The sequence below is a fragment of the Oncorhynchus clarkii genome, chromosome 16, assembly GCF_045791955.1.
Source record: "Oncorhynchus clarkii lewisi isolate Uvic-CL-2024 chromosome 16, UVic_Ocla_1.0, whole genome shotgun sequence".
Classification (NCBI taxonomy): Eukaryota; Metazoa; Chordata; class Actinopteri; order Salmoniformes; family Salmonidae; genus Oncorhynchus; species Oncorhynchus clarkii.
Genome location: NC_092162.1, coordinates 21,150,363 through 21,169,742, shown reverse-complemented (window position 1 = coordinate 21,169,742; position 19,380 = coordinate 21,150,363). Strand labels below are relative to the sequence as shown.

Genomic DNA, 19,380 nt, shown 5'->3' with positions numbered 1-19,380 from the left:
ATTAGGACGAAAAAAAGTTTTAAAACCCAACCTCAGCATAAAATACGTGCTTAAAGAACATAACTCCCAGAGAGTCAATTCTACGCTGGGGGAGGTCAGACTTTGACAAGATTCAATTATGGCTCAGAACACCCCAATGGTGGGCACCTCTGGTTGTGATTGCTAACATATGTGGGATGGAGTGAGATGGGGGCATGGGAGTGAGGGCGGGTGGGCACGCTACCTAACTGGAGCCCCAGCCCAGCAGTTTGCCTTGGCACAGTGATGAAACGCTACATCTCAGATCACACACACACACACACACACACACACACACACACACACACACACACACACACACACACACACACACACACACACACAAATATACACACACCATACCAGTGTTTCCCCTATGATTTTTTTCAGCAGCGGTGGCAAAGTTAGCGTGGAGGGGCAGGAGACGGCGCCACGCCCACTACCACGCCCAGTCTCCTGCCGTAAATGTAAGAGGCCCTCCTCTTGGCCACAGATCTTTTTTTTTTTGCAGTTTTAAAGCTAATTTCCTGCAATTCTACACATTTTGCCATGGCTTATGCCATGTTCTTATCCTATCTGAGTGGCTCAAACATTATAACAAAATCAATGGGGGCCCACGCCATGACATTTTTTGAATTTCTAATTCTCCCTGACAGTCTAGTTTTTATTCTGGTGGTTGTTAGTATTTAAAACTATATAACTCCATTATCTTTTCTACATACCTGGTTTTAGTTGTTTAAGTTTACACTGAAAACGTTTTGCCATCCTGAAAAATGTATTTTGGGGAGTGGCGGCCCACCGCTGCTAAATTAATATAGGGGAAACCCTGCATCACGACGCAGGCATTTACAGAAGGTTCTCAGGATTTCAACATTCCTCTGCTAATGTTGTGGATATTTTGGTCTTAAAACAATGTTTTTTTGTGTTTTAGTGTCTTTTCGTGCTGCCAGAAAACCCAAATGGGTGGCTAAATAGAAAAAGAAACACTAAGCAAACTGAAATGAATCAGACACAGCCAATCAACAATGGAAACCAATCCAATTGGCTTAGCCAAAGCTGTAAAAGCAAGACGAAAACGACTAACAAACCAAGACATTGCGATATTGACATACATCTCCAAAATATCTATCACTAACGATAAGGAAAACCAAGCCCTTACATGATGCCCCAATCATGATGCACATGCGTACACACAAGCCTTAGCCCCGATCGTGGCTCACGCTAACCACCCTAAAGGCACCATTTCATAGGGCTGTTGATTTTAGAACAACATTCCTCGCCCGAGTAATTTATTTGAAAGCACAGGAGGTTTCGTTTTTGTCCCCCCCCCCCCCCCCCCCCCCCCCCCCTGTCACGCTGTAAGTAATTGAAGTGTCGAGTCCCGGCGAGCCCTGGGCGACAGCATAGGAGGGGTTTGCAGTCAATTAGTGAAAGCAGGAACATAGCAACATACATGTAACAACACAGGTCGAGGCACTCAAGGAAAGCCAACAGTGTCTGTGCTTCTGACACACACACATAAGTTATTCAATTTAATGCGTTATGATATTCAAATTCTATATGACCTTGCAACCCGAACCGATGTGTGCGTGTGTGAGAATGAAGTCATTTTATGATCTGGTGCCTAAATGTGGTGTGATGAATATGTTGTAGAGAAGGAGAGGAGAGGTGACCTCTCACTGCCCTTGCTAGAAGCTGTGGAAGGATGGGGAGGGGGAGGGGCGCATGGCTGTGAAAAGATGGAGCGTTGCTTTGAAATTATAATCAGCATCGCGTAACCATCTGCCCCATGTCAGACAGAGAGAGAGAGAGAGAGAGAGAGAGAGAATGAGAAACAGAGATAGAGGGAGTGAGATGGGTGAGAGAGGGAGAATGAGAAACAGAGATAGAGAGAGGGAGAGAGAGAGAGAAAAAAGGAAAAGATAGTTGGATGTTTTTGGCATTTGGGGCTCTTGTGTCCTTCAGTGTTTCCAGAGTTCCACACAGATCTGTGTGCTTAGGTCTAACAGCTCTGTCCCAGACGATGTGATGTGTGTGCGCTGGGTCTGGGTCTGCCAGAGGTAGAGCCCAACCAGACACTCACACACACACCCTCCTGGACCGCCCTGTTTTCTCCAGCAACCCATCTGTCAACGCCCCCCTAATTCTTGCTAATAGTTTCCAAAAAAACAGAGGTCTACTAAAAATACTGAGCCCCCTCAAAGGCAGAAGGAGTCTGGCAATGGAACTTCAAAAAAGTCTCTCCTCCATCTCTCCCTTCTCTCTCTATAGAATTCCTATTTCCAAATCAAGCTTGCCTCATTAGCATGGCAGACATGATCTAATATTGACCTAGAATAGATCATTGTATATGTATGATATAAGACGTTCAATAATTCAAAGAGGAATTGTTCTGGACAGACTACATGGATTTAGTCTGTCCAGAACAATGGATGTATCAGTGGAGGCTGCGTAGGAGAATGGCTCAAAATAAGGGCCCGGAACGGAGCAAATGGAATGGCATCAAACACCTAGAAATCACGTGTTTGATCCGTGCTGCATCACATCAGGCCGTGATTGGGAGTCACATAGGGCGGCACACAATTGGCCCAGCGTTGTCCGGGTTTGGCCGGGGTAGGCCGTCATTGTAAATAAGAATTTGTTCTTAACTGACTTGCCCAGTTAAATAAAAGCTAAATTTAAAAAAAAAAATAAAAAATGTATTGGATACCATTCCATTGATTCCGCTCCAGTCAATACCACAAGCCCGTCCTCCCCAATTAAGGTGCCACCAACCTCCTGTGATGCATACTGTAAGTACTGTTCACATATGTGATGCACTCTCATTATCTCAGCTGCTTTCAGACAAATGCTAGGCACATTGTTGAAGTCATGTGCTTCATGCTCTAAGTATCCAGTTATGGCCTGTCGAGTCCATTAGAGCTGGTGGGGTCTGGCCTGTACTGTGATTCCCAGTGTGGACTTCTGGATTACAGAGGGCTGAGCCTAGCAGAAGCCGTTGCGTCACACTATAACGTGCCAGTCAGGCTCTCATACCACCATATCATCTCAGTAATGATATAGCTCTGTAACGCTGTACTACCAGCATGCCATAACCATAACACCATCACCACCGTCACACCAATGCACCATCCTATCGCAGTAAGTAATCTGACACTTGTTATTCACCTGTTCCCGACCGCATTTTATCTTTTGGCTCTGAATGAGACCAAGCAGACAATTTTTCCATGACATCCCCTTTAGAAAAACAGGCCATCTCAAACTCTCCTATTTTGGCTTCGATTGCAAACTGCTATGGCTCTGGGTTTGTAAACTCGTGTCTGTGGGCAGGATTCATGGAGGGGCGGCGGGGCGGGCGGGGAGCGTGTGTGTGCTGGTTTGTGTCTGCAGACGGTTCCTGGGCCTGCCAAAAACCCAGACAGTAATCTCGGCGAAGCGCATGTCAAACATTAGCGAGACCCGTGAACAATCAAGCAGGACTAGAGAGACAGCTCGGATTGGCTCACACCACCATACAAGCTCTCGACTCAGTTCAGAACTGGGAAGGGGATTCAAAGTATCTTTTAATAATCTCAATGAATGATAATGATTAAGGCAAGAAGGTAAAAACACTAATGGGGCACGATGCACGTGTTACATAAACATGTGGACTAAGTCGTGTTTTCTCTTCAGCAACACAGCTGTGTTGGTTTCAAATGGTATGAATGGAAAACATTTTTTTGTTGTTGAATATAATATACAATATAATATACACTGAGTACACAAAACATTAAGAACAGTCTCTTTCCATGACAGACTGACCAGGTGAATCCAGGTGAAAGCTATGATCCCTTATCGATGTCACTTGTTGGCTGCAACTCAATATTAGGAAGGTGTTCCTAATGTTTGGTATACTCGGTGCATATTTTTGTTAGAATAAAATAAAACATATACATATACACATATACACATAAAACATATACATCCCCCCCCCCCCCCCCCCCCCCCAGGGGAGTCTCCCCGTCAGCTTAACCTTGTCATCACCCCACAGGGGATCATGACCTCAGCCCGCCCCCCAAAAAACACTCCCGGAGTCCCATAGCCCTGCGACCCAGAGAAGGGCTCCGGTGATACCTGGGGACCCCGGCTTCTCCAAAGCGTGCCAATCTCACACCCTCTCCCAGACTGAATACACACACCTCGGCCCGGCGCCACAGACGGCTGCTGCTGCTGACGCGGTGGTGTCCTACAGGGCTCGTTTGTGCGGCCCGCTGCTTTCTGCAGCGCCAGAAAGGAAAAAGCCAGCCGAGGACCAACAAAGGGAGGGGACACTCTTAAGAATGAGCTTCAGTGTGCCATGGGGACGTCTTTTTTTAAACGTAGTCCAGCACACTTTTGAGGACATTTTGGAACCAGCGCTGTGGCGGGGTCATTCTAGAATGAGCCCTAAAGGGCCTTTTGGAACATTGTAATTAGGGACATGTGGGTTTGGCGTCCCCTCTGATCTGTGATCAGGTATAGCGTGCAGCATGCATTAGGTTTTTACTGCCCTGTATCAGCGCTGGGATGAGGTCATCAGTGTTGGCCGCGGAGCACAGGGCATTTAGTCCAAGAGTAATGGACGGAGGTGACATATCAATCCCACTGAGGAGGGATCTACGGGAAGCAGGTGGAATGTTTCCCAAACAGGAGAGGGGTGGGGAGAGGGGAAGAGCGAGGGAGTTACGGGATAGAGTCGGGTGTGGGGGCGGTGGTAAAGGTTGAGAGTAAGTCAAGCGAGTAAGAGTGTAGGAGAAGGAGCTGGACAACGGGGCGCAGAGAAAGCGAGACAGTGAGAGCGTGAGGGGTGGAGATTTGGGGGAAGTTAGAGAACATAATCAAGGGTAGGAATGGAGGGTGCTGGGCTATGAGGCGGGTGTGACTATAAGGGCACAGGGTTGAGGGTCTGGGGGGGGGGGGGGTTGTCAGTGAGGGGGGAAATAGAAACAGACCCGCTCCTTGGACCAGCACTGCAATAGCCCCAGCTATGTTCCTCTGGCCCTGTCACTCTCTTTTAAGCAGATCTGGCACTGCTCAACGCTAAATATGATTTCAGGCCAGCAGCGCTGGCAATTACAACATGTTAGAAAAATATACACTGTTTTTCAATGTTTTACTCCTGTTTTTTTTTTACTCGCCTGTAATTGTATTTAGTTACGGGGAAGGTAAAACGTGGGACAGTGGCTTCTAATACGGTGTTATTTTCCAATGGCTACACATTTTTATGACAAGCAGAATTGACCTGAATTGGGTTCCACCTCCGCCCGTTTTTTAAAGTATCACTACTGACAAGCAGTAACCGAATTTGACATATTAAAAAAATCTGTGTTCACTTTCTCATAAAACGCAGTAATCCCATAAAAAGGTAATCTGCTAAAATTACTGCAATTTCACTTGCCAAGCTTTCAGAGAGTGTCTGGATGGTTCTTTTTTGAATACATGTCTTGAAGTAATGGCAATCACTGCCAAATTACATTCTTGGATGACTTAGCTGCCGTGGTGTGCCAACAACTCGAACTGTTGTCATTCGCTGTTTAGACTTGTTCGTGAGGGGGCGTGTTTACTTCAGAGGGGAGCCCAGAAAACATCAGGTTGGGTTGAGTGTTCAGGAGTCCTGTATATAGAGCTAATAAAACAGAAATCACAAATACTGCTGCTGCATTTCGGTGTACTGTAAATCTGTTGGGCAATGTAGGGTTGGGGATGGGTTGCATTTGGCATTGGCCACCGGAACATTCCACCCTCATCTTCAACTGTGTCAACAGCAGGTCATCCTGTGTATTCAGGCAGCACACACATCTAGCCTTACTATTGTCAAAATCATATTTTAACTTTACCTGCAATGCTGAGACCATTACATCAACCTCAGATAGAACACAGATTGAGCATTAATCAAACTCTTTAATATAGCTTCAGGGAAAGAGCTGTTGAAATTAGAGAGAAAATGGGGGATTATAATTAATATGACTAATTCGGTTTTAAGCTGAATCCACCCAGAAACACCACCATGTGCTGTTTTCAAATATAAGTTAACGTTACCCATGTTTTGTCCATATTTAAAGGGGGGAAAATGGTATGCTACTTGTCGCATAAAGGAACTGCCACCTGTATTTCAACAATTTACTCATTATTCACAGGCGTTTGGGAGGATAATGTGGAGAAAGAGGCGAGAGAGAGAGAGACACACAGAATCCCAGACAGACGTGTGTTAGTGTTGGGCCCGTCTCGCCTCACAAGCCCACTGATGGGTGGGTGTGCAACAGGGCTCAATCCCCATCCCGCACATTCCCTCATTAGGAATTCTGAGACGCATTCAGTAGCTTGTCACTGGAAGAGAATACCTCCTTCACTCAAGGGTAGGGCGGGGAGAGAGGGAGAGAGGGTGAGAGAGAGAGAGCGAGAGAGAGTTGGAGAGATAGAGAGGGTGCCTGGATATAGAAAGATAAGTAAAGGAGTAGACCTTGCTCAAAAAATGTCATGATCCTTTCAACATGGTGGCCATTGAATTGATGAGTATTCTCATAGACCAGATATTTCTATAATGAGTGATTTGTACTGCTAAAAAAAACAAAGTTGCAGGACACAAATACATGGTAAATCCACGACACAGATCATCAAGCACCTTCCCCTGTTCAAAAACTGCATGAGGACTGAAGAATTCCAATCCATGCTGACACAAACATTTCAAGAATCTGTGTGTGTGTGTGTGTGTGTGTGAATTGTCTAACATTGCCATATTAAATAACACATTTCTAGTTATGAAGTGTGATTGAATTAATGAATCTACACATTCAACAATGCAAATGCAAAGAGAGTAAAAAATGGTTGAAATTAGCCAAATTGAAAAGAACAGAATCAAAACTGATAGAAAATGCTGATTAGAGCTGTGACTCACGTAGACACTCGTTGGCCTCGCGAGCGCTGGCCCTTTGCCATGGCCGGTCGTAGTGAAAGGGCTTGCAGCGGTCGCACTCGGGCCCCTCCGTGTTGTGCTTGCAGTCGCACACCAGCTTGCCCTCCTTGTCTTTGAGGCAGCGTGAGGCGTGCCCGTTGCACTTACACCTCCCGCCCACCTGGAAGTCCCCCACCGCGTAGAAGTACGCCGGCAGAGACGTGGACGGTACCATTGGGTCTTCGTCAATCCGGCCTCCCCCGCCTATCCCCACTCCTCCTGCCCCTAGCTCACGTGGCAGCTGGGGCCGGCTGAAAACTACACGGATGTCAGTGACTGTCACCCAGTCCTGGAGCACAGGGCTGTTGTCAAAGTCCTTCCCGGAGGGCCGCCCGTCCAGAGTGCTGAAGGCAATGAGCCCCCCGGATAGAGGGTAGAGGTCAGTGTGGCCATCGGTGCACAGGCCCTCCTGCTCGTTCTGCTTGGTGATGGCCGCCTTGTTGGGCCGGTTGTACATGCGCCGACACTGGGACGAGTAGTACTGGTAAGGCGTCCAGCTCTTGCCATAGTCCATGCTCTTGTAGATGGCCAGTGACTCAGGGCGGGGCGAACAGAACTGCAGGCTGACGTAGGTGATCTCAAACTTCTTGCCCAGCGACAGGGTGAGGGTGACGTTGTGCGGCGAGGTGTGCAGGTTTTCCGATTGCCAGCAGGTGAGGTTGTGGGCCGAGTTGAGGTCAGTGAGGTAGGAGGGCGGATGGGCACGCCGCGGGTCCGCCGCGTCGCAGATCTGGCAGGTGCGCACTGAGGGCCGCTCATCACCGCGCTCCACCACACTACAAGAACGGGACGGCGTCGGCCGGCCGCACACGCTGGACACGGCCACCTCCTTGCCAAAGGCGGCGTTGATGAACTCGGGGATACAGCGGCGGGCAGCTCCCGCGTCATCATAGCATGGGTCTGGGGGTGTCTGCTGCCCAGCGAAGGGATTGGCAGCACCGTTAGGGGAGGCAGGAGAGGCGGAGCATGCCAGGAGGCAAAGCCCCAGCAGGCACCTCCAGGCTTCCCTCATCCTGCGTGTGTGGGTGTGTGTCCGAGGGAGTGTATGTGTAGGTGTGAGAGGGGGAGTGGAAGGAGACCCTTCCTTTAGGGTGACCGTGACCACCGCAGCCTGTCCTGTGAAACAGAGAAACAAGAGAAAGAAAAGAGAGAGGGAGAGATAAGTGCCAGAGCTTGCCATAAAAGGATTCAAAGCAACAAACAACTTTTTTGACCTCTGCTTATTGATGAAAATATTCACAGTTCAGTCATGTAGATATTCTCATGCTATTGTGGACACGTCCAATCGTCCAAAACACTTCCAGTCATCTTACTGTCGTCAATTCAACACTACTATATCCGTAAGCTTGCTCATATGAGCTAAATATCATGTTTGTGACATGTCAAAACACCTCAGGGCCTTATAATGAGTAATTGAGTGTTTTCATTAACTAAAAGCCTGTAAAAGAGGTAGTGGGAGAGATGGGGGGGTGGGGGGGGGGGGGAGAACGAGTGAGTGAGAGAGAGAAAGAGAGTGACCATATAAAGAGAGATCTTAGATGTTTGGGGCCGGGGCCGGAGCGACCGAGTCCTGAATTTCAATGGCGCTACTCTTTCAGCACCTCCATTCAGGTTGTGGCGAGGCACTCTGGTCGTGCTTCGGCGGCGCGCGCGGCAGAAGTCACCCCATAATCCCCGTTCAAAATATACGGGCAGAGCCGTCAGCCACACTTGACCTTAGCCAACTCCCCAATTCAACGGTAAAAGAACACTGACCTAAAGAGGAACTAAAGACAAATAACTAGCTGAACACAATATAGTATTTATTTCCCCACTAGGCAAGTGCAACGCTATATGCCATTTGAACATAAAACATTGGACATGTACCGAGGTACTGTAGCTATATGAGGGCTACAATGGCAACAACGTGTTCTTTACAGAGGCAGATTCCTGGAAGGCTCCATTGGCAGAGCTGGCTGTAACAAAGCCATTGGTTTGGGCTGAAAGGTCTCTATAAATCTCAGACTGTCAGTGTACCTGGATGAGATCATTCAAATGGGCTCCACACCAGACAGGGGCCTCTCGTTTCCAAAGAGGGAAAGAGGGAGACAAGGAGCGCGAGAGAGAGAGGGAATGAGAGAAAGATGTAGGGTAGAGCGAGAAAGGGAGGGAGAAAAGAGATGTATACAGCCCGGGGCTTTTCCTCCCTAATCCCACCCTTATTTGCCTGGGTGTCAAGCCTGGAAGGACCCCATTTGAGACAGACAGCCGAGAGGTTGAGAAGGCGCCCCGATCGTCTTTGCAAGGAATTTATTAAGCTACAATGAAACTGTTGCCCCTCCTTTCTCCCCCCCCCCCCCCTTCTCCTCCTCTCACTCTTATTGGGCATCCCTCCCCTCCTTGGCTAAACAAAAGCCTGCATCTGCCTTGCACTTCAGTCGAGGAGGAAGGCAGACAGTCGAAAAACAAAAGTTCTGTTCTTTTCTTTTTTAGAAGTTCCAAAGCTAGCAACTCTCAGAACACTGGAGAAAGAGCCCAGTCGTCCGGTAAATAGGGGCGCTCTTTTCTACTCAACTGCTTAAGCTTCTACCATTTGGCCTCTCCTCTGGCTGGAGGTGTGTGTGTGTGTGTGTGTGTGTGTGCGCGTGGTAAGAACGGAAAGAGGATCATCAAAACGTAAAGAGATAGAGATAGCGAGATAGAAAACTATTGAAATTTCTGTTCCAACTTCTTTATCTATTTATTTTAACTTGGCCGCAAAACATGCATTCTTGTGCATTTCTGGGAGAGTGGTTACATATATCTCCCTAACAACGTTCTATGGGAACAAAGTAAACTATGATTTGCCTTTCTCGCGAACAGTCTTTGGACCTAGAAAGGCGACACACAAATAAACAAACCAACTATTTTGCTTCCCAAACATTAACCAGTACTTAAGACCAAATTGAAGTACGGAATGGAATGCTCTCACAGCCATCCGAGCACATAAAAAAACCTGTCCACCTCACATCAAATAAAATTCCATGTAATGAAAAATGGAGAGTAGGAATGGAACGAGGCTGGTTCATAAATGATTTGGCAAGGAGTGCCGGGCGGAAGACTATGATCAATGGGACATGTCTGAGGGGAAAGGCTAAAGTGGGTGAGCAGGCAGGGAGCAGTACATCATTGGAGGCACTCCATCATCAAAGCCTGGCAGCCAGACCAGGCAGCCAGGTCAGGCCCACAGGAGGAGACTGCTGATGGAATTAGCAACTCATTAGCATCGCGGTCCAGCTTCCGTCAGCGCCGCGCCCGTCGGAGAGAGGGAGAGGTGAGAGATGGAGGGACAGAGAGAGAGAGAGAGGGAGGGGGGCTGCAATGACTATTACAGAGATGGACAGTGAGAGAGAGGGAGCATGGTTGGAAAGGCAGAGAGGTACAAAGTGGGGTGGAAAGTGTCTCTGAGTGATAGAGCAAAACAAATAACTGAAAGAGGCAGAGAGAAGGAGGAAGGGAGGGAGGGAGGGGGGAAGAGAGAGAGATGGAAAGAGAACGAGTGACAGTGATAAGGCAGAGACATCTAAAAGGGAGAGCGAGTGAGGACAGAGATGGAGAGAAGGAAAGCGAAGGAGAGGGGGAAGTGACAGAGATGGAAAGAGGGAGTAGAGGGAGGGAGATTAAAAAAAGGAGGGAGAGACACGGGGAGACAGATTAAGGTGGAGGACGACATCGTTGGTCTGTGGCGGCCTGTGGATGACTAAATATGGTGTGGTCCACACACAGCTCTGCTCGGCCTGCCGGGAGATTCTTCCAGCGGTCTGGTGCTGTCAAGCACGTCTGGCAGATGAGACGCATAGGTTAAACAGAGGAGGAACAGTGCCATTGCCGCTCTAATTCCACCTCAACAGTTCCCCCTGAAAAGAACACTCACTAGCTAGCTAGGCTCTATCACAACCGGCACTGATTGGGAGTCCCATAGGGCGGCGCACAATTGGCCCAGTTTTGGGGGTTAGGGTTTGGCCGGGGTAGGCCGTCATTGTAAATAAGAATTTGTTCTTAACTGACTTGCCTAGTTCAATAAAGGTTAAATAAAAAAATAAAAAACTAGCAACTCTGTGTTAGCTTTTCAAAACATAAGCTAACAGTAAAAGCATACACTACAGCTAACAACTCAAGCTAACCGCTAGACTAGCTCTAGTCTAGCTCTGAACAAGACTGTGTCCTTGGTATGTAAACGTCACTGACTGACATTGTTCAGCTTGCTTGTTCTCTGTAGAATTTTGACAAGTGTGTGTGCCAATTCCACAAACTTCTCAGCCGAGACGCCAGCGGAGAGACATAGGCTGACTTCTCCGAAACACTCGGGTAAGTTTGAGCTTCAGCAAGAAATGATCTGCTGCTCTCAGCATTGACAGAGCTTTTCCACAAGCCACAAGTTCTTCTCGACAGGGGCAGACGCTGTATCTAATTAAATGTGGTTGAAGTAGCAACAGCAGTGTGAATGTTTGTGAGGAGTAGGGAATACCACACAGAAACGCTTTGCTATTTGACTCTAACTACGGCTAACTACCAACGAGAGGCTACTTCTTACAAGTGGAGCGCTCCGCATGTCATGTGCTAGGCTTACAGGTTCAATTGAAATCGAATCGCCTAAACACACAAACCTGCTTCAAAAGAAAACAACAGTATTTCCACCCACTTGGCTAAAGTGCCTAGTCATTCAGTAAGGACTGAAATGGCCAGTGCTTGCAATCTAACACTGCACGCGACAAGATGCTTTACTGCTTCCGAGTCCCGAGAGGTTAACCAATTTATTTCCCCAGGTTGATATATGGCTTTATGTGCATGGAATACATGACAAGTTATCAGCCGCTTGCTGATTCTGGTTCTGCAAGGTCCTGCAATGTCACAAGGAATATCAGGGTGTTTATGTGATTGGAACTGATCCAATAGGTTTTGCCTAAGAGGTTCAATCAACAATAAGGGGGGGGGGGGGTGATAGGAGAGAGAGGAATAGGGTGGTCCTGGCTGCGAAATTCCGGGGAGCGTTTTTTCAGCTTTCCCGTCACCAGGAGATCATCCCATGTTGAGTTGTGTCTCTTTCAAGCGCAGCTCCTCTGTCAGAGTTCACGGATTAGGAAAACAGGAGGTGCTGAGAGGCTTTATTTGGCTTGGGCGTGGGGGACCGGGGGGAGGGAGAACTAGAGGGGTGCAGGGGGAGAGGGACAGCTGATCCACCTCGTAGCCCAGTCAGGGACTCCCACTGCTGGGGCAGTGTGCTGGGGGGGTGGCCCTCTCACCACGAGGCTGAATGGATCTCCTTGGGGCTCATCCACTCAGATGACCCTGGGAGGAGGCTAGGCCGGGTGCCCCAATGTCTGTCTGTCACTGGGCCCAGTGTACAGTAATCCCTGATTGGCCTGTTAGCAGCTGTGGCAACCGTGGAGGACTTTTTAAATGTGAACAAGAGGGCACTACTGTACACTGTCTATCAGAGTCCAGTCATAACTATGGGAGATGCAGCGTATGCATTTAAATGGGTGGGGTTGATTGACTGAGCAAATCCCCTACACACACACACACACACCACACACACACGCACAGGGTAAATACACGTGATTGACAGTCCACAGGCAATAGGGTATTAGTGGCACAAACCCAATCCGATGATGGAACAAGTGAACAAGAGAGCAGGAGAGGAACAGCGGCAAGAAGGGGTCAACTCTCATAGCTGAGCGTGTCATTAGCAGGGGGGTCACTAACCAATTTTGAAAAGTCTCATGCCTGCTCTGAAGCAGAAGAGAAAGAGAGAGAGAAAACGAACAAATTTGAAAATGTGTGCACTAACTACTGTAAGTCGCTCTGGATAAGAGCATCTGCTAAATGACAAAACTGTAAAGGGAGGGAACCTCCCCCATAGAGTCCTGCGCTGGGGGACTATCTCTGACACAAAGAGACACACAGTGTGCCACAGAAGGTGGTTTTCAGGGGCAGAGAGCAGTTTCTCTCTTTCCCTCTCCATTCTAAGAGAGCGAGAACGCCCAGGAGAGGAATGCAGCCGCTGCGGCCCAGCCTACTCTCCAGTAGTTATTAAAACAGAACCTGATCCAGAACTACTAAGAGTAGAGGAGAGGAGGCAGGTCAGGCTACTTCTCATAGATCCAGACAGGAAGCTGTACTAAGCTCGGGGTTCTCTGCGCTACACTCCACTACAAAGGGAGGCAAAAAATGCTGATATTAGGGGTATTTTCTGTTCATTCTGTGAATTTGGTGTTTTTGGTCTGTGAGTAAGAGTCTGTGGCGTGGAAAGGGAGGGATGTGAGACTGCAAACATGGCGCAAGGTCGACTCATGGGTGAAACAGTGTCAGAAAAAGGTTGAATTGTTCACATCAAGACGGACAGACAAGCAAAGTACTGTACTAACACTTGCTTAGGGACAACGAACTCCAACAAATACACTAGCAAACATCAGGTAAATAGAAACAACATACACAAACACCCAGCCAAACGAGAGGAAGCCTTAAGATGCCCATATGCAAAGATCTAGGATCCGCATTCCCTTTCCAATCCTAGCCTTCACCATTAGGGGGAACAATGCATCACTGACCTTAAATCAACCTGACTTGGGGATGAGGTTGACCCTATATGCTGATCTACCTAATTTACTCTGATGTAATGTGCGGTAGCCTATAGAGTGGCCTAACTGACTCCGTGATGTCGTGGTTCAGTACCATGGAGAGATCCCGAGAGGAAGTTTTAGGTCTCGAGTCCCTGACATCATACATGACTCACTGCTCTGGGTACAAGTACCTTATCACTGATCTAGGATCAGTTTACAGCCACCCAATCATAACCCATACCATAAAGGGGGGCGTTAGACTTAGAGGACACAAACCTGACCTTTCACCCTGCTACTAACAGACTCACACACACTAGGTTTAGAATGGCTTCCTCCTTTGAGCTTATTGAGTTTGGAGAAGCGATAGTGTGTGTGTGTGTGGGGGGGGGGGGGGGGGGTCAAAGAACAAGAGAATGATAGAACAACTGCAACCAGAGAGAGAGAGAGAAACCAAGAGAGACCGAGAAAGAGAGCGATACAATGTAATACTGCCTTTCCAAACTATAAATTGTTGCCATCCTAAAATAGGCCTACAAATCCCCCCACCCCATCTTGGTTTGAGGACATGGAGATTTTAACTGTGGAGTCTGGGAAAGAATAAGGGCTTGAGCTCATCCCTGAGTTTCATAGAACACATACCTTTCATATGAAACATGTTTTATACGGGAATCAGGGAGAAATATACCTTGGCTAATGAGGAGATAGAGGCTTGTTCATTTCATAATGTGCTGGCGGTTTGGCCTTCGCCAAAAGCATTTATTGCCTGTGTCAAGCTGTGATCCGCTTTTAAAAAAAGAAATATATTTCCCCCTACATGTGTTCTCAAGATGGGACTGATGACACCCACTGCTGTGTGAGACGTCAGAGAAAAGACAGGAGACTTCCCGTCCGGATCTTCTAAATGAAGATCTCACAATATGGAGACATCAGTGACAACTCCATGTGTAAGGCCTACAGGCCTATTCCAACATACTGGGTCCGGAAGACAGGCTTTAGGTGAGGATTGAGGAACCACCTTAGATGTCTGTCATACATGGCTTTTCATGGACGCTACGAGGAGTTTTCGATTTCCCATGGGGGGGGGGGGGGGGGGGGGGGCGTAACCATGGTACGGTCGGACGTGGTGGTCAGAAGTGCCAGGTGAGCTGTTCCTGGATCAGAGGGAGTGGGAAGTGGTTTGTAGAGGGGGGGTTGAGGTGTGTGCTTCAAAGCCCTTTGATGGCTGGCTCTGCGGTAGGCAGGCTTGCGGTGTCTCCCCGAGCCCTCCAACAGGAAAAAAGCTTTTTCCATTGTACAAGAGACTTCCCCACAGCCAGAGCTAGCTGGGCCACTTTGAACTGACGGGGGGATACCACAAATAATTTTATTAAGTGTTCAAAATGCTCTTAGCGCTCACATACATACGCACACACACACACCACACACACACACACTCACACAAACGCTCTCATTCACACATAGGCACGGGCATGCACACCACACACACTCAGACAAACACATGCGCTCTCATTCACACACACGGAGACCCATACATTATCAGGGGTGCCAGGGTTTTTGAAGGCAGGGGCTGAATCATCAGACAACCCACCCTTCCCCTTATCCCTCGTTCTCCACCTCTCTCCTTCAGAGCTCAATGGTGATGTCCATTTTCCAGGCTGGAGCAGGGTAATGGTACACTGCACAGCGGTGAGTTATGGCCGGGAGGGGAGGGAAAAGAGAGACAGAGAGGGAGAGAGGCCCTCCCGGTCCACCGAGCTGGTCTGCTCCTTCATGTTGCCATGGCAGCCCCCCGGGGGCCAGAGGAAAAGAGAAGATAGCCAGGCTCTGTTTATGACAGTCACCTGCTATTTTACTGGCCCTGTTTCCCTGTGTCCCCCTAACCCCCTGTGCCCACATGCTGACTGGCTGTCATTGAGATGAGTTGGAGCTGGGGCTATGGGGCGAACACATGTGGTTGTTGTACCTTTGGGAAGGCCAGACATGCGGTGCCTGTCGACAGCGAGTGAGTCGACAACAACTCACCCCAGACCAAAGGAAGTATTGGATTCCTTTAGATAGAACTAAAACACCTGCATGCGTACACTAATGGCATTTTCTTTATTGATAATTGAGATAAAACAAGAGTTCAACCTTAAAATGATTTAGATAGCAGGGTGGTCAAAACACCCTGAGCACAAACGCACACGCACAGACCTCACACACCCTTCTGCATCTGGAGGAAATGTGTGCTGCTGACACATGCAGACTTGGCAGGGAGCGGGGAGCGGTGGGATGGAGCTTCGGAATCTCGGCCCGGGATCATCCCACGGGAAGGGGCGCGTGAGGCGTCACACTGACGAATGACGAGCAGCAGTTAAACAGGGGCGTCCGGCTTGCACCGACACCGACACACACTTATAAAAGACAGAAGAGACAGTGTTTTGTCTTCCCTCCCACCTCCAATGTAAAAGGTGAAAGGGAGATGTGGTGTGGTTGGGTGCTAAGGATGGTCACTCATCACACTGCCACCAGTCTATCTATCTATCTATCTATCTATCTATCTATCTATCTATCTATCTATCTATCTATCTATCTATCTATCTATCTATTCCCACACACCATCTCCCTAGTAAAGAGTTACATTTCTGTGTGCAGTGTCAACAGTTACAACTGAGGAAGAGCAGAGGTAGGCCCATTCTGATTCCTTGTGAAAAGCCACTTTTGAAGGCCTATGCCAAACCATTAGACACAGCATAAAAATGATGCCGTAGATTTGGGGGAAAGAGAACTACATGGGCATTCCCCTTTTGGTGCTAAAGCCAAAGATGATGAATAGGTTCAGATATGAATTAGATGAATCTGCGATACTCGGGCTCACTGGCTGTTCTTCCATAAAGGGTCAAAGTTGAGTCAAATGTGTGGACTTAGCTTAACACTCCAATCAGCTTGTTTCGTTTGTAAAGGATGACAAATGGTGATCTCTGCAAACCAACAGCTGTCTCAGGCCCACCGAAAGAAGAAAAAAAAGTGGGGGGAAAAGAACCAGCAGCATTCCTTCCCCCCTTCAAGCTGTTCAAACCAGAGAAGAAAAATATATTGGATGTGTTGACTTTACTCGTTCAGGTGGACGGAGCCAAGAGTCCCAAGGAATCCTGCCTTGAAAAGCACAGAGAAAATGATCTGCTTACGTTACAACACACACACACACACACACACACACACACACACACACACACACACACACACACACACACACACACACACACCACCAGAAGGAGTTTATAAACCTGCTGGAGTGAGTTCCTGTGGATTAGCTTACACACCCGTGTGCCTGAGCCCTGGTGACTCCTGGCTCAACCTTTGACTGTGTGTTATTGATGGATCATAACATGATGCAATTAAATGACTATGATTAATTCACAAAAACAAGTACGGACATTCCTATATGAATAACAGTGCCGTTGTTGCATTTGACCAGACAATCCTGCTCATAAGGTTGCCACATTCCACAGTTAAAACCACATCAACGTTTTCTTTATCTGAGTGAACAACTTAAGGGTGTATCAACAACACCATCTTTCTGGATGGCTTCCAGCAATTTGCCAGGAGAATGAGGATAAGTGGGTCAAGTGGCTGACACTCTTTAATCTCTAATAGGGCCATTCCTTAGCTCAATCGAAGCATTTATGATAAGGAATCTATTGCAGTTGTGGTGTAACTCTTTCTCCCCGCAGCTTGTCTGCTTTTTACTGCTAGTCTGTAATATGTAGCCTATACTCTATAAGATGTGAGTGTTGAGAAAAAGACGGGCCTCCTAATTATAATTGCGAGGTGAATAGTTTCATAGGACTCATGTTCAGTGCCATATCAGCCAAATCAGGCTTGCCAAGACAAGAAAACTTGCCAATCATTTTTGTCACTAATTTTTTTTTCAAACTTGTATTCATATAAAATAATCACATAGAAAATATTTAGTTCTGACTTGTATCTCTCAACAATGTTATCCTTCAATTAATTTAATTACTGGTGGGGTTTAAACTTGCTGGTATCAGCATTGGTTAATCGGAATCCTTGGGATGTCCCTAACCCTAACCTTAATTTACCCGTACCCTAATTTTAACCATAATCCGTACCTAACCTTAACCATTTCAAATGTCAACGACAATGGGGTATGGAAGTCCCAAGGATCCCAAGTAGCATGTTCCTATAAGCTTCAAGACAGAAAATATAACTTCCTAATCTTCCATTCTCGTGTTTTTCTATACGAATGCGGTGGCGTCAAAGTAAAGGGAAAATATTAGAATTGACAAACGCATTGGGAGATTTGGCATAAAGTGTCCGCTACATTCGAAAGCGGGATACGAGGAGTGCTGCTTGATTTGGCATCTGTATTTAGCCTAGATTGGACTGATATTAAAACACATGGACTCTACCTACTACTTGCAACCTATATTAAAGTATCCGTTTAGGCTGTTTTTCTCGTTCTTTCCTTGGACCCACGGGGCAGCTGTAAACTAAGGAGAGTTCACACCGCACGCTAGATCTCGCTCACCGCGCTCTTTGATCGCCCACCTGTCCGCCTTGCCTCTCAAATTCAGTGCGCCCAGAGGTTTCCTACAAAAACGACTAACCGTAATATCACTACACTATACTTGTATTACCATAAACAATACTAATAAGTATTCATCTGAACAAATTATAGGGTGGATATTGCCCCATCATTTCAAGCGTGACATAATAACGCCTACCTTAACTTTTTCTCCTACAAAATAATAACTATAACCCGTATTGCAATAATTAAATAATGTGAATTGAATTCATAAGGAGCAAACAGTTATTAAAGATATTAATTAGACAATTGCGTAATTAACAGTGCTTTACGCATAGTGGATCAGCCTTATAATATATCAGAAGAAATAAAAAATCCCACAGTGAAATACATTTGATAAAACTTCATGAATGTGAGCTAAATAATGGAGCATATGAAGACAGACAAACATAGGCTACTGGAAATGACTGAAATTGACTTCGTAAACTCACGTGTTAAATGCGTAAAATGGACATCAAACTTGCCCAAGAGCGGTGTTTTGGCGATTCTTAAAACGACAACACAGTCCAACGTTTCAGGTCCAAAACAATCAAAAATAAATGTGCATCTGTCAGAAGAAAATATTCTTCCCAAACGCAATGGACAAGTCCCGTCTGCTCAGTCTCGAGCGTTTTGAGGACGGTACATTATACAAAGCTGTTTAGAAACAGAGGCACGTTCAGTATTCTCCAAAGGCGACAGATATCATGAGCAAGGCAAGGGGGACACAGTACAGAGGTGAGACACTGCACTCGCCCGCTCCGTCCAGTACAAGTGAAAAGAGACCAATACATCCATAGGTTGAAAAGCAAGCGAGGGATTGGCTACTCCCCATTAAAATCAATTCCAGATTTTCTTAACCTTGCGCGCAAGAGCGTCTTGGATCACAGTCGCTACCGCCGAGAGAGAGAGAGAGAGAGAGAGAGAGAGAGAGAGAGAGAGAGAGAGGGGGGGGGAGGGGGAGAGAGATACATATTTGAATTAATGAGCCAATGTGCATCTTTGCCTCACAATAATGTGGAGTACATAACTTAAGTATAAAAAATACACTAACCATATCAACCTTTGTAAGTGTTGTCAAACGAAGAGCTATAACTAAACAAACCAGCGCGTATCATTTGACAACCATTACAGGCCTATACCTCAGTTGCTATAATGCTTGTGTTACCGTGAGCGTGCTAAAATGAATGCCCGATGCTTGGTGTTTTCGCTGGCAACCATATGGCGGTCGTAATGAGAACACA

The 19,380-nt window shown here is 47.1% G+C and overlaps 1 protein-coding gene across 2 annotated transcripts in view; it reads right to left on the bottom strand.

Moving 5' to 3' along the window:
* The window catches only part of LOC139367514 (netrin 2), a 50,931-nt gene extending 32,120 nt beyond the window's left edge, over nt 1-18,811 (bottom strand). For both annotated transcript variants that reach the window (XM_071105754.1, XM_071105755.1), the window contains exons 1-2: nt 18,589-18,811; nt 6,932-8,104 (exon numbers count right to left, since the gene is read on the bottom strand). In XM_071105754.1, the coding sequence (XP_070961855.1) occupies nt 6,932-8,000 (1,069 nt within the window). In that variant the 5' untranslated portion in view covers nt 8,001-8,104; nt 18,589-18,811. The remainder of the gene's footprint in view (nt 1-6,931; nt 8,105-18,588) is intronic.
* Nucleotides 18,812-19,380: the final 569 nt, after the last annotated feature.